General features: G+C 48.7%; 1 protein-coding gene across 1 annotated transcript in view; it reads right to left on the reverse strand.

Moving 5' to 3' along the window:
- The window catches only part of KSR2 (kinase suppressor of ras 2), a gene marked incomplete at its 3' end in the record, with an annotated part of 190,741 nt that extends 176,155 nt beyond the window's left edge, over positions 1-14,586 (reverse strand). The window contains exon 1 of the mRNA XM_081175270.1: positions 14,420-14,586. Coding sequence (XP_081031396.1) covers positions 14,420-14,512 — 93 coding nt within the window. The 5' untranslated portion in view covers positions 14,513-14,586. The remainder of the gene's footprint in view (positions 1-14,419) is intronic.
- Between the last annotated feature and the right edge of the window lie 342 nt (positions 14,587-14,928).

Here is a 14,928-nt window from a genome sequence, read left to right on the forward strand (position 1 = left end):
ATGTCTGAAAACATGACATGAAGGCAGGCGACATTAACTCATCTGTATGGGAATCCCTTGCAGATAATCTGGAGACAGTCGGGTTTTGTATCCACAGTGGTGACCAGAGGAGGAATAACTACTGGGAGGAGAGCAGAGAGAAGAAAAGCCATGGTTCACCTGTTGCAGCAAAACTGGATGCCTTCATCTGCCCCAGCTGCAACAAAACATGTCTCTCCCATACCGGTCTCTACAGCCGCAGCAGGGGCTGTAACTCTCTAACAGTTTGACTTTACCCGCAAAGGCTCACTCTTCCATTGTCTCCAGAGACAGATGGATGCCAACAACATGTATATTTTAGGGCAGGCATCCCCAAACTCAGGCCTCCAAATGTTTTGGGACTACATTTCCCATTTCCCATCATCCCTGACCACTGGTCCTGTATGCTAGGGATGATGGGAGTTGTAGTCCCAAAACAGCTGGAGGGCCGAGTTTAGGGATGCCAGTTTTAGGGAGTGGTTTGTCTGCCTCTCTGTCCGTCCATTCTCTGTAGACTCTGTAAACTCTCCAGATATCATTGCTAATCTCAGCACGAGGGTTCCTGAAGTGGGGGTGGCAGTCTTCATCAATATTTGGGCACTGGGCACCATTTTGAATCAAGATGGTGGACCAAAACATGACTTTGGTGTGACTTCACTTATCAGGGGGAGCAAACTATGGGGTCCAAACTACGCTAATTTGCGCACCTCCAACTATATTGTCAACCCCTTTGGTGGGTGGGTCTCTGCCAAATCTGTTGTGACAGGTCTAACCTGCATAATTTGAAGTCACAGCCAACATTTGGCAGGATGGTTCCAACCTGCACCAACTTGGAAGCTCTTGAGATATCGTAGCCAGACATGGGATGAAGGTTCTCATAGTGGAGGCAGTAAAGGTAAAGGGACCCCTGACCATTAGGTCCAGTCGAGGATGACTCTGAGGTTGTGGCGCTAATCTTGCTTTATTGGCCGAGGGAGCCGGCATACAGCTTCCAGGTCATGTGGCCAGCATGACTAAGCCACTTCTGGCTAACCAGAGTAGCACACAGAAACGCCATTTACCTTCCCGCCGGAGTGGTACCTATTTATCTACTTGCACTTTGACGTGCTTTTGAACTGCTAGGTTGGCAGGAACTGAGACCGAGCAACGGGAGTTCACCCTGTCACGGGGATTCGAACCACCAGCCTTCTGATCGGCAAGCCTTAGGCTCTGTGGTTTAACCCACAGCGCCACCCATGTCCCAGTGGAGGCAGTAGCTTCTGTCTATGTTTGGACACTGGGTGCCAACCCTAATTAAACTGTAGCTCACCTATGCACAAACATAAAAATGGATTCAGGACTGGAGCAAGAGCTGCCCAGGTCAGTTCAGAATGCAGGATTGGTGGGGTTGGGGGTTCATGCAGCCCTAAAACTCATAAATTACCCTTTCCATATAAAATTCACAATGTATTTTAGTTTCTTCGAATTTACAAGCAGCACCGGGCACTTAGAATCATAGAATCATAGAATCATAGAGTTGAAATAGACCACAAGGGTCATCAAGTCCAACCCCCTGCCAAGCAGGAAACACCATCAGAGCACTCCTGACATATGGTTGTCAAGCCTCTGCTTAAAGACCTCCAAAGAAGGAGACTCCACCACACTCCTTGGCAGCAAATCCCACTGTCGAACAGCTCTTACTGTCAGGAAGTTCTTCCTAATGTTTAGGTGGAATCTTCTTTCTTGTAGTTTGGATCCATTGCTCCGTGTCCGCTTCTCTGGAGCAGCAGAAAACAACCTTTCTCCCTCCTCTATATGACATCCTTTTATATATTTGAACATGGCTATCATATCACCCCTTAACCTCCTCTTCTCCAGGCTAAACATCCCCAGCTCCCTTAGCCGTTCCTCATAAGGCATCGTTTCCAGGCCTTTGACCATTTTGGTTGCCCTCCTCTGGACACGTTCCAGTTTGTCAGTGTCCTTCTTGAACTGTGGTGCCCAGAACTGGGCACAGTACTCCAGGTGAGGTCTGACCAGAGCAGAATACAGTGGCACTATTACTTCCCTTGATCTAGATGCTATACTCCTATTGATGCAGCCCAGAATTGCATTGGCTTTTTTAGCTGCCGCGTCACACTGTTGGCTCATGTCAAGTTTGTGGTCAACCAAGACTCCTAGATCCTTTTCACATGTACTGCTCTCAAGCCAGGTGTCACCCATCTTGTATTTGTGCCTCTCATTTTTTTTGCCCAAGTGCAATACTTTACATTTCTCCCTGTTAAAATTCATCTTGTTTGTTTTGGCCCAGTTCTCTAACACTTCCTGCTAGTGTTGTATACTTGTATTCATATTTTCAGACATAACCCCCCATGTGATTTTTGGCCTGATCTGCATCTCTAGCTTCCACCAGGTGCTGTCCCAGGTTCTGACATTACAACAAAGAACACAGGGGAGAAGTCAATGCACACAGAACAGGCTTGAAATGCAGCAATCCCACCTCAAAGAGAAATCTGGGATCGTTTAAATCAACAGGAAGCTAAAAGGAAATTAAAGCGTGTATCAACACTCTACATCAGGCGTCCCCAACCTGCAGCCCTCCAGATGTTTTGGCCTACAACTCCCATGATCCCTAGCTAACAGGACCAGTGGTCAGGGATGATGGGAATTGTAGTCCAAAACATCTGGAGGGCCGAAGGTTGGGGATGCCTGCTCTACATGTCTGGAGAAGCTTGTCTAAACAAAAATGTTTTTATTAGGGTTTTTTAAAAAGGATATAGCAAAGGAGCCTGCCTCGTGTCAATAAGCAAGGAGTTCCAAAGTAGATTTGTCGTGATGGGGTGACACAGCACCTTAATTCTACAAATCTAAACTATTGCTAGGCACTCATATCCCTGCCCCAAAATGCTGGGAGACTGGAGGCTCTCTACAGCTAACCCACAGTTTTCCCACTGTTATCACTGAGGTCCCACTCTCAGTACCGGATTCCCCTGTGGGCTTCAGTCATTACTAAAGAAGGCAATATCTATTGCCCTACCTAACAGCTCTTTGCTGATTACGCTTGATAGTTATTTATTATAAAAGATAGTTTTAAAAAAAGGTAAAGGGACCCCTGACCATTAGGTCCAGTCATGACCGACTCTGGGGTTGCGGTGCTCATCTCGCTTTATTGGCCGAGGGAGCCGGCGTACAGCTTCTGGTCATGTGGCCAGCATGAATAAGCCGTTTCTGGCGAAATCAGAGCAGCGCACGGAAACACTGTTTACCTTCCCGCCGGAGCGGTACCTATTTATCTACTTGCACTTTGACGTGCTTTCAAACTGCTAGGTTGGCAGGAGCTGGGACCAAGCAACACCCCGTCGCAGAGATTCAAACCACTGACCTTCTGATTGGCAAGCCCAAGATGCTCAGTGGTTTAGACCACAGCACCACCCGCACTGTTATATACCATTAATTCATTTTTTAAAAAAATCTGAGCAGTTTACAGTAAGAATAAATAAAACTATGACAACTGAGGAACTGAGCCTTTGCTGTCATCCTGTGGAACTCTCTGTCAGAGATTCAGCAGGTGTATTTTGTGCCAACTTTTAAACTCCTCACTCCTGCCCAAGCAGGAACTTTTTCTCTGTCCAGGCAACTGGATATTGTTTAACCTGAGACTTCCTGCATGCAGAGCTCTACCAGGGAAGCTATATATCCCCACACTAAATGAGTTGTGGGCCAAAGAGCATTTATCATCCATTTGCAAAGCAGAAGACATTCATTACGTTTGTAAGCTTTGCAATATTTGCATTTCTCACCGTAAATTGGAGAGGCACAGCCTCGTCTGTGTGTCGCTTTTGCTGGGCAGGTGGCACTAAGATCTGCATCTCTGTAGTTAGAATCTGGATCAGTGCAATATGCTGGGGACTTTCAGAGTTATCTACGGCCTCAGACCTCAACTCCATGCATGCAATCCCCCTCCTCTGCTATTAGGAAAGGTCCTGTTCAATAGGGATGGGGAGAGATTTGATTCAGCTCCCAGCTAGAGGTGAAATCTACCTCATTTGCACATTCTGAAACAATCCACAAACCGAAACCTGGCCCTCCTTTGAACCTCGCCACTCCTCTGAATTTTGCAATGAGGTTTCCTAGCCAAGTAAGTTGTGCTTAAAAAAATGTATATACAGTGGTACCTCGGGTTAAGTACTTAACTCGTTCTGGAGGTCTGTACTTAACCTGAATCTGTTCTTAACCTGAAGCACCACTTTAGCTAATGGGGCCTCCTGCTGCTCCCGTGCCGCCACTGCGCGATTTCTGTTCTCATCCTGAAGCACTATTTCTGGGTTAGTGGAGTCTGCAACCTGATGCGTATGTAACCTGAAGCGTATGTAACCCAAGGTACCACTGTACTTCAGGGGAAGTGTGGATGAAAATTGCATATGCTAGCAGAAATAACATACCAAAATGAATTATATTAGGGAAGACTGCTTTGCAAAAATGTGTATCTTAAGCAAAAATGCACGCATACATATGTACATGGGTAGACATCTATACTAAAATGTGGATTGATTTTCATAAAGACTTTTTAAAATAAATATAGCACAAAGTGATGTGGAAATGTGAAGAGCTGAGCTTAAGAATGGGGGGAATGAGACATAGAGGCTGCATTTAAAGCAAATATAAGGCACATGGTTTCACCCAAAGAGTCCTAGGAACTGTAGTTTACCCCCCCCCCACACACACACACACAGAGCTATACTTTGCAGCACCAAACTACAGTTCCCATGATTCTTTGAGGGAAGTTGGTGTGCTTTAAATGTCTGGCGTGTACGAAACCTCAGAAAAACCAAAACAGACCAATTCATTGATCCCTAACCTAACCGAAGACAAATCTGTTGCAAGCTGGTGTGCAAATGTGGGGAGTAGAACTTAAGTTTAGAAAAATGAGAAACTGAAATCACATTTGCCCATCCCTGCTGCTCAGCAATATATCCATTTCACATGCCCTCTCCCCCTTGTCTTAGGTCAGTGCCGGTGACCTCCTTCACCATGCTGCTGTCTCAGACAGTTATGGGACGGGAGGACGTTTAAAAAAAAACTTGCCTCCGGCAGATTCCAAAAAATAATAATAAAGTGGAGCCATCTCTGGAAACAGGGATATGTTCAAACACCCACAGCATATGGGCAGCCAGCAGAGAAAATGAAAACAAAATGTCATCACCTCCAGTCGCTCAGTGTAGTGTGAACAAAATGCTATCACCCCCCCCAAAAAAAAAAACAATTCCGCTATGTGTCATCACCATATAAACCACAGGTGTGGCTATGGATTCAGCTAGCAGGCCATAACCAGTACTCAGCCACATTGCCAGGTGGGCAGGGTCACCCGGCTGTCAGTCTCCTGGCATGATATGATGCCAGGTGATACTTCAAAGAAAGAACTGGGAGACGGCTTAAGAGTGTCTCTTCCCCCACCCCCACCCCCCAGTTCCTCCTAAACAGACCCAGCTGGCATGCTAAGACACAGCTGCAAATAAGAGTCGGAAGCACACTCTAAGGCAGGTACATGGAACCTTTGGACCTGCAGAGGTTGCTGAACTACAACTCCCATCAGCCCCAGCAAGCATGGCCAATAGCCCAGGAGGTGGGAGTTGTAGTTCAGGAACATATGACAGGGCCAAAGATTCCCCACACCAGATGTCCTTTTTTGTTGTGCACTCATGTTGATTTCAGCTCGCAGTGGAATCAGGGCAGTTTTATGAAATCCTACTTTCAACAGGTTATTTTTTGTGGGGGACACACTGCTTCATTTACAATCTGTGCATGTCCTGTAACTTAAAGTCAGTGGTGGTGCAGTGATTAGCGTGTTAGGCTAGGACCTGAGAGACCAAGGTCCGAGACCAAGGACCATGAAGCTCACTGGGGCGATATTGGACTAGTCGCCTACTTTCAGCCTATCCTACCTCACAGAGTTGATGTGAGGACCACACGTCACCTTCAGCTTGTAGAGGGCCTTCTTGGTGGCTGCTCCCAGACTTTGGAACTCCCTCCCTAGAAGAGCTGGACTAGCTCCCACCTTGTTGTCTTTCCCCCAGTAGGTGCAGGCCTTCTTATTCCAACCAGTTTTTGGAAACTGACTGCTTTTAATGAAAGGGTGCTGTGCTGTTTTTATGGTAACCATCGGTCTGTTTTTAGTAGATTTATATATGTTTGTTTGTGTTTAATTATATTAATGTTTAGTTGTTTTTAAAACAATTTTTTCTCCATGTTTTTAAGTATTATTATTTTATCTGTAAGTCACCTTAAGTCCCTGTCAGGGGAAAAGGTGGGATAGGATAATAATAATAATAATAATAATAATAATAATAATAATAATAGTGCTCTTCACCATGGCAATAATGCACTGGCATTGCTGAACAACTGGGAATGCAGAATGACATGTGGACAGTCCAGTATAGCTCCACTATGATTGCACTATTGACATGTTGCAGAATACAGTGGCGTAGCGTGGGTTATCAGCACCCGGGGCAAGGCAAGTAATTTGCGCCCCTAACCCATGGATTTGTGCCCCCTAACCCGTGGATTTGCACCCCCTAACCCGTGGATTTCCCTAACCCCCAGATGTTGCGCCCGGTGCGGCCGGCCCCCCCTGCACCCCCCACGCTACGCCACTGGCAGAATACACACTCCAAAACAAACAGACAAGCAGAAAACTCCCATCTGAAGGGGCCCAAAGCCATCCTGGGGGCAGCCTCCCTCCCCCATGCCTACCTAAGCATCATCACTCTGTGCTTCAACATTGGAAATGGAAGGAATGGGAACTCATTCTATAGCATCATTTGTACCAGGCATCTAATTAAGAGATTCCTGCCGGTCCTTCTTATTAATTAGACAGCCCCATCAATCTGTGTGAAGCTTATAGCTTAAAGAACAGAAGTCTCAGCCCAGAGGATCTTGTAGCTTCAAAACTGACACAGAAGGGGTGAGGAAAGAGGGGAACGGAGGCAGTGGAGAACATGGCAAGCAGCAGCAGAGGCTGGCCCATTTGGGGAAATGGGGCAATGCCCCACCCAGCTTAGCCTGCCCTCAGCCAGCCCCCTTACTAACAACCAGTCCATAGGGTGGCCCTGCCAGTCACCTTCTTCTTCCTCCTCCTCCTCCTCCTCCTCCTCCTCCTTAGCCTCAATGTTGCCCTTGTGGAACTCAAAGGAGGGTAGTGACAAGACTAGAATTCATTGACTCAACCTGTCATTGGCTCTGGCGCCACCTACTGTTGGGCTCCCTGCCTTCTGCCCTACCAGTTCCAGTGAGCAGCTGCCACATTGCTCGACGCTGTGGAGAGCCACAGCCAATCAGTACTGGGCTACGTGAGTTGAGGCAGGCTCCTATGTAGCCGCTGAAGAAGAGAGACCATAATCGTAACAAGGATAGAGAGAGCCTGGGTCCTTCGGTGAGCTATTGGCTTCCTGCCTTCTTACTTACAAGCAGTCCAATGGGTAGCCTTGCCTGTCACCTTCCTCCTCAGTGCCACCCTTATAATACTCAGCACGGGGGAGGATGGGGACCAAACTTGCATCAGCTGGCTTCGCCTGTCATCAGCGCCACCTGCTGTCAGGCTCCCTGCCTTGTGGCCCATCAGCTACTAGGATAGCTGATCTGAGAACAGACTTGAGGGGACCTGGAGAGGCTTGAATTGAACTTAGGATTGAACTTGCGAACTTCTTCATGCAAAGCAGTTGCTCTGCCACTGAGCTGCCATATAAACTGCCCCTTGCCCAGTTTTGAGGGTTTGTTTGTTTGTTTTAAACCATCACGGCCCATTAGCATCCCAGAAAGGAACTTTTACAAAATGTGGTGGTCTTTTTTGTTTGTTTTTCCCCCTTTCAGACGCAAAAGACTAGTGCAGGTTCTGTGTCAGCAATTTCTGTGTGCCAGTAACTAAACAAGTGGCAAGGGGAAGCTTTTTGCAAGGCTGGGTTGATGCTTTTCCTTGATAAGGCCAATGACATAACCTTAAAATATCTTTTTTTTTCACTTCCAAAAAGTCAAGGCTGCTTAGCCCATCTGTTAAACCCAAACCTTAAGGTGGCCTTGCTAGATTTTTATTTTTAAAAAATGGAATGGAGGAAGCTTTCAGAACAACTAGCCTACAGCACTTTGGTAGTCCCTTCTGAGCATGTCTTGCTTATGGTGCTCTAAACACTGAGACATTTCTACACGTAATCTTCAACTGAGTCCTCGTGGCTTTTGGCAGAGGCTCGCTGAATTCTAAAAGGTCCTTTCTAGTAAGAAAGGATTCAGTTATACAAGATCTAGGTTTCAAACGGAAGTGATCAAAGGGAAAGGGAAATTACTGAAGGCCGCATACAGCATATTATTAGAATGGGAGACGAAAGATGAAGAGGTAAAATCAGTTATGATTAAATGGGCACAAGATGTAGGTCACAACATTATGATGGAAGATTGGGAAAAATTATGGAAAACTATATAAAATTAATAGATTGTTCCCTATTGAAGGAGAATTACATGAAGATGATGTATAGATGGTACACACCAGTGCAGTTAGGGAAAATGTACAAAACTAATTCAAATATATGTTGGAAGTGTAAGGAAAAGGAAGGGACATTTTATCATATGCGATTGTAATGTAATTTTAAAAAATTGGGAAATGATATACAATGAATTGAAGAAAATGTTCCATTTAACATTTGTTTAAAAACCCGAGGCATTTTTGTTGGGGATTGTAGGGAAAGACCTGCCAAAAAAGCTGAAAAACATCTTCAGGTATGCGACAACGGCCGCGAGAGTTCTGGTAGCACAAGGATGGAAGACTGAAGAAACCCCAACTGAAGAATCATGCCAAGAAAAATTGACGGACTATGCAGAACTGGCAAAACTGACATATAAGCTATGGGACAAGGATAACTGTGACTTTAAGGATGAATGGGAACCCTTTACAAAGTATCTGAAGATGCAACAAAGCGAACTGGACTCCTTGGCAGGTTTTGAATAAACATTCACAAACTTTTTATTGATAATAATCAGCTAAATAGTTTGACGATCTATACAACTTTGTAACATGCAGAAAACAGCAGTCTCAGAGAAACCAAAGACTGGAACTGAGGGAAGTCAGGGGGTGGGGGGTTGGGGGGGAGGAAAAATGGGGGGGGAACAAGGATGATATGTTTTTTGGATAATATGTCTTGTTCTAATTTTGAATAAAAAAATTGTTTAAAAAAGGAACTCTAAAAGGTCCTCTGGTGGGATCCCTCCTCTGCCAATGTACATTTCTTTCTACATCACTGAAATGTGGAAATGGCACTTTTACAAATGAGATTCATTCTGCACTTGCAAGAAATGGGCCCTTTATTATGGCAGCGTGCACACTTTGGAACTCCCTGCTCATTGATTTCAGGCTCTTTCACTGTATTGCGTTTGGCACCTGCTGCAAAACTTATTTGTTCCAATAAGCCTACCAAGCCATGTGGTGTTTGCATGGGGAGGTCCGTAGCTCTTGCATGCAGAAGTTCCTGTGTTCAATCCCCGACATCTCCAAAGAGGGGCTAGGAAAGACATCCTCCCTGAATTACTCCCCGGACTGTTTACTTCAGAGCAATCACATCTATTCGCAAGAGCAAGTGGCCCGATGGTTCTGTGACCACTCTCGTAAAGAACATAAAATGAGCCTTCTGAACCAGGACAATGACCTTTCTAGTCCAGCATCCTGTTCTCACAGCAGCCAACAAGATGCCTGTGGGAAACCAGCAACCAGGATTCGAACACAAGAGCCCTCTCCTCTCCTGTGGTTTTCAGCCACTGGATTCAGAAGCATTGGCTGCTTCCAGCCATGGAGGCACAGCAGAGCTGTCATAGCTAGTAGCTACCAGTAGCCTTGTCCAATCCTATTTCAACTCCATTCAACTTGATGGACATCACTGCCTCCTGTGGGAGTGAGTTGTTATTATTATTATTAAATTTTATTTATACCCCGCCCTTGCCAGCCAAGAGCGGGCTCAGGGCAGCCAGCACCGGCACAAAAACAATTGATTGAAACACAACTCAAAAACAAGACTAAAATACAACATTAAAATGCAGGCTCATTTCAGCAGAAACTCAAATCAAAAACTTTTGGGGGGATGAAAACGTCAAGTCTTCACCAAGGCCAACTATCCAGACTGGTCCTACGTGGGCCAGAAAAAAGCCAGGGAAGTCCCCAGATAGGAGTTCCATCACAGAAGGAGAAAGGAAAAAGAAAGAGGGAGAGGGGATCAAGTTGATTCCAAGCCAAAGGCCAGGCAGAACAACTCTGTCTTACAGGCCCTGCTGAAAGAAATCAGATCCTGCAGGGCCCTGGTCTCATGAGGCAGAGCATTCCACCAGGCCGGAGCCAATGTTGAGAAGGCCCTGGCTTTGGTTGAGGCTAATCTGACTTCCTTAGGGCCCGGGACCTCTAGGGTGTTACTAATTATGGACCTTAAGGTCCTCCGTGGGGCATACCGGGAGAGGTGGTCCCATAGGTATGAGGGTCCTAGGCCATGAGTTCCACAGTTTAATTAGGCACTGCATGAAGAAGGTCTTGGATGGCCTTCAAAGATGAGATAGGCCAGTTGCCTGACCCAACAGGACTCTTCTTTTGTTAGTTATATACAGTGAACCTGATAATTATACGATCACATTTTTAACTATCATTCATGTTCATCCAAAACTTTCAACTCTGCTGTTACTTTGAGTGCTTCCTCAGCCATTCGTTTGGATCAGCGAGATGTGGGCACATCCACATGTGGCCCCTCAACAGGACAAGACTTGGGTCAACCTTCAGCAGGAAGCTTCCGACCTAAGCGTCCTTCTCTTCATCCAGACCGAATGGTCAGTCCAATGACCTCAACCACCAGCACCTCTCCCAGGTTTAAGGACTATGTCAAACATTGACGTTTTTCAGGCATACGCAAATGTACATGTGTCAATGTAATGTGTGAATGCAACAGAGAAGTGTCTGCAAAGTTGTCTGTCTGGCAGCAAAGTGCATTCGGGAATCGCCTGCAGTTTTCCAGGCATCCACCAAAAAGTTTTAATCGTACATGTGAAAATGTAATGTGTGAACACAACAAAGAAGTCATCGCAAACGCAGGTCAGACAGAAAAGTTGGTGAGGAGGATGGAATCACCTGCAGTTCTTCGCAAGCACGGAATTTGCTGCCGTGCAATATGTAAAGCCAGCCCCAGGCAGAAGAGTTTTTCCAGTTCCCAACGCCCGTGATCCTTTTTTTCCTGGGGATGCCAGACACCAAACTAGTCAAGTACATGCTCTACTGCTGAGCAACGGATCTTGCAGACAAACGCCTGATCTAAAGGAAATAACTTTGCTAAACTTTAGCAAGTCAGGATCTGAGCAGGGCCTGGGAAATGCCTTGGACCTCCTACATATGTGTTTCTCAGTTCCATGGTAGACTGCGTCTGAACCTGGAGGTACCACTAAGCTGCCATAACCAAGAGCTGCTTGAGAAAAGAAAAGAATAAAAGCTATCAAGGCCATCATCAAACCCGCAGGAGATGCTTCGTCCTTTACATGGCAGCCAGTCCTAACATGAACATTCTGCTACAACAGGTATGTTTAAAGTCAGGCCCAGGGATTTGAACCAGCCCGTCTGCTGGTTTAATGTGGCCCCTGGGGCAGTTCTCATGTTCACTTCATCAAATCTGGTCCTCTTTGGAAAAAGTTTGGACACCCCTGTGCTACAAGAAACCTATAGCAGGGAGGGGAGATACAAGCCACTAAATGAGCGTTTGCCACAGGAGAACCCACAACTGGACAAGTGTTCAGGGATGCACGCTTTACTAATTTCTGGCAAACCGAACCACAATTTTACCCTTGTAGCTTTAAGGAAGGCCCACAGGTCAGGGGAGGAGAGCCTTTTTCAGTCTGAGGGCCACAATCCTTCCTGCGCAACATTCCGGGGGCCACATGCTAATGATGGGCGAATCCAGAGGCAGAAGTGGGTGGAGTAACAGAAGTTGATTCTACTTCTGTGCAGTAAGCTGATTTCTACAGGACACATTTCTCTCTCTCTCTCTCTCTCTCTCTCTCTCTCTCTCTCTCTCTCTCACACACACACACACACACACACACACACACACACAAAACTCCCCTCCATTCCCATCCAGGCAATTAAGAGGCATGGTCAGGGTTCAAGGACACATTCCAGCCGGCCCAGAACTCTTGTGGTGTGAAGCCCGGCTTGTGAATGGTGTGTCCTGGAAATAAGGGTGGAACTGGAGAAGGTTTCAGGGGCCAGACAGAAAGCCCTGGAGGAGCGCATTTGGCCTGTGGGCTGGAGGTTTCCCACTTTTGCCACAGCTGATAAAATGCCCATTCTGCACAGCTCTTCAAGATGCAGAGTCCAGGAACTGCAAAGGGGACTTATAGGAACAGGTCAAACCAAGGCAGCAGGGCAGTTATCAGGGGTCAGGAACTACGTTTGAGGGGTGCAGTGCTTACATGGCTCCACTTCTGACCCACAGAGGTCTGGGGGCCTGATTCCACCCCTCTTGCTTGCTCCTACAAGCTCTCCTCCACCAGCCCTCTTTAAGGACCCAATCAACAGCATGGTTTGCATGGATTGGGCCTAGAGGGGAATTATAGAATCATCCTAGTCCAACCCTCTCCCATGCAGGAATCTCAACATACTGTACAGTCTCCCATCCAGTTTGAAACCATACCAGATCCTGCTTAGCTTTGCAAATGTGCCAGCTGCACCACCATAAGGTTTGCATGGATCGGGCCTAGAGGGGAGAGAAAAGCAAGGGGACATCAGCGGAAAGGGGGCAAGTCCACTTGGGGAGGGGGCCCACCAGTGACACTATCCACCTGTCCAGCTGCTTACCACTACATCAGAGCTGCCACCAGTCTGAAAGAGCCTGCAGAACAGTGTGGTGCAGTTAGAGAGCTCGACTGGGACCTGGGTGACCAAAGTTCAAATCTCTGCTCATTGGCCATGAAGTTCACTGGGTGACCTTGGAGGCCAGTCTCTGTGTATCAGACTCGCCTACCTCACAGGGCTGTTGTGGGGATTAAATAAGGAGGGGGGGGAACATGCACGTCCTTGGAGGGAAAGGTGGGGTATGAATGCACCAAGGAAAATAGTAGTAATAATAATAACAAACCCTCTGAGCATCTAGACCTGAGACAGGTGGCAGAGATGCTGCCAGCAGGAGCTGCAAAAGGCTGGAGTCCTGGGTCAAGGTGCACTAGTGCTTATGCAAACTTTGCAAAGCTGCTCAGAGAACAGGGATGCAAAGCCAGGCACAGCTGCAAATTAATAAATTGGGGGGTGGCAGGAAGAAACACAGGCCTTTGACAATTTGGGTGACAATTCAGATGATGAACTAAGGGGAAATGAGGCAACTCTCAGTGGCTACTACCAGCCACAGTGGCCCTGACCTCCCTCTCCTGTCCAGGCATATCTGCCTCTGCGTACGGAGCTGCTGGGAACGGCAAGCAGGGAGAGTTGTCGACTTGCAGGCTTCCCACAATAAGGCATCTCCGGCCGGCCACTGTGAGAACAGGGTGCTGGCCGAGATGGGCCCCCTTCGGCCTCACCCAATAGCCCCTGCTGATGCTCCCAAGTCAAAGCTCCGCATGGCGCCTGTCTCATGCGTGACGAACACGTGGATCTGGTTCTCTCTCCCTCCCCCCCCCCCGCACCCCACATTTCAACCACGCGTGGCAAAAAGAGGCCCACCCTCACCAAAGCCTCGCCTTCTGGGTTCCCAAAAGGACTGGACTGGGGACTTGGGTGGGGGGAACCCTTCCAATCAGCTGCTCCAGGAGGCACCTTTAGGGTCTCTCTCTCTGGTGCCTCTCCCCACCTTCCCAAGAGTCCACAGAGACGGTTTTATTTTTAACTATCCCTGCAAAAGCAGCCACGACAAGAGGGAGGCTGTATCCACGGACGGCCTCCTGGGGGGGGGGGGGGCAGAGGGATCTATCGCTCTGTTAATGAGCAAGGAGAAAACCAGGAAGGAAAATTGCCCTAACGAGGGCAAGGATGGGGGAGATCCCCTTCTCTTCCCTCCCCCCTACTAAAAAAGAAAGAAAGCCAGCGACACCTTTAGGCACCTGCAGGACGCGCAGCCTCCGTGGCGCGCGCTTTCTCTCTCTCTCTCTCTCTCTCGTACACACAAACACATTCACAGCTACGACCAGGAACCCCCCCCCCTTCCGCGTCTCCCCGCGCGCCCCTCGGTGGCATAGCCTTCGAGGGCCCGGACTGGGGATGGACGGGGCGGAGTGGGGGCGAGAGAAGCGCCCCCCCTTTCCTCCTGAGCTCCAGAGTCCCCCATCCCCGTGTGCGTCCATCCATCCCTGGACTACCCCTCACTCTCAGCCCCCCACCCTCTTGCCAGCCTGCCAGCCTGCCTGCCTGCCTCTCCGGGCCGCGCCTCACCTCCAAGGTGCGGATCTCCTTCTGCGTGAGGTCGTTGGACGTGGCGCATTTGGTGCGCAGCCCCTCCAGGTTGGAGATGCTGATGTCGATCATGTTCTGGACGAGCTCGCACTGCTGCAGCGCTTTCTGCAGGCTCAGCGGCGGCGGAGGGGGCGGCGGGGGCGGCGGCGGAGGGGGGGGCAGCAGCAGCGGCGGCGGCGGGGGGTGGCCGGGGGCCGGCACGGCGGCCTCCTCCATGGCTTGCCCCTCGGCCGCCTCCTCCTCCTCCTCCTCCTCCTGGATCAGGGGGATGCGGCCGCCGGCCCGATCCCCCCAAGCGGCGGCAGCGGCGGCGGCGGCAGCGCCGCGGCCGCCCCCTCCTCGCCGCCCCCACCGCGCCAGACCTTCCCCGGTGCCGCCTCGCCCGCGCGCTCGCTGCCTCGCTCGCTCGCGATCGCCCGCCCGGCTGTCAAGCCTCCTCCATGCGAGCCTGGGCGATCTCTCCGGCAGCGGCGGCGGCGGCGGCGGCG

This window comes from Podarcis bocagei (genome assembly GCF_964188305.1).
Source record: "Podarcis bocagei genome assembly, chromosome: 16".
In the NCBI taxonomy this organism is placed as follows: Eukaryota; Metazoa; Chordata; class Lepidosauria; order Squamata; family Lacertidae; genus Podarcis; species Podarcis bocagei.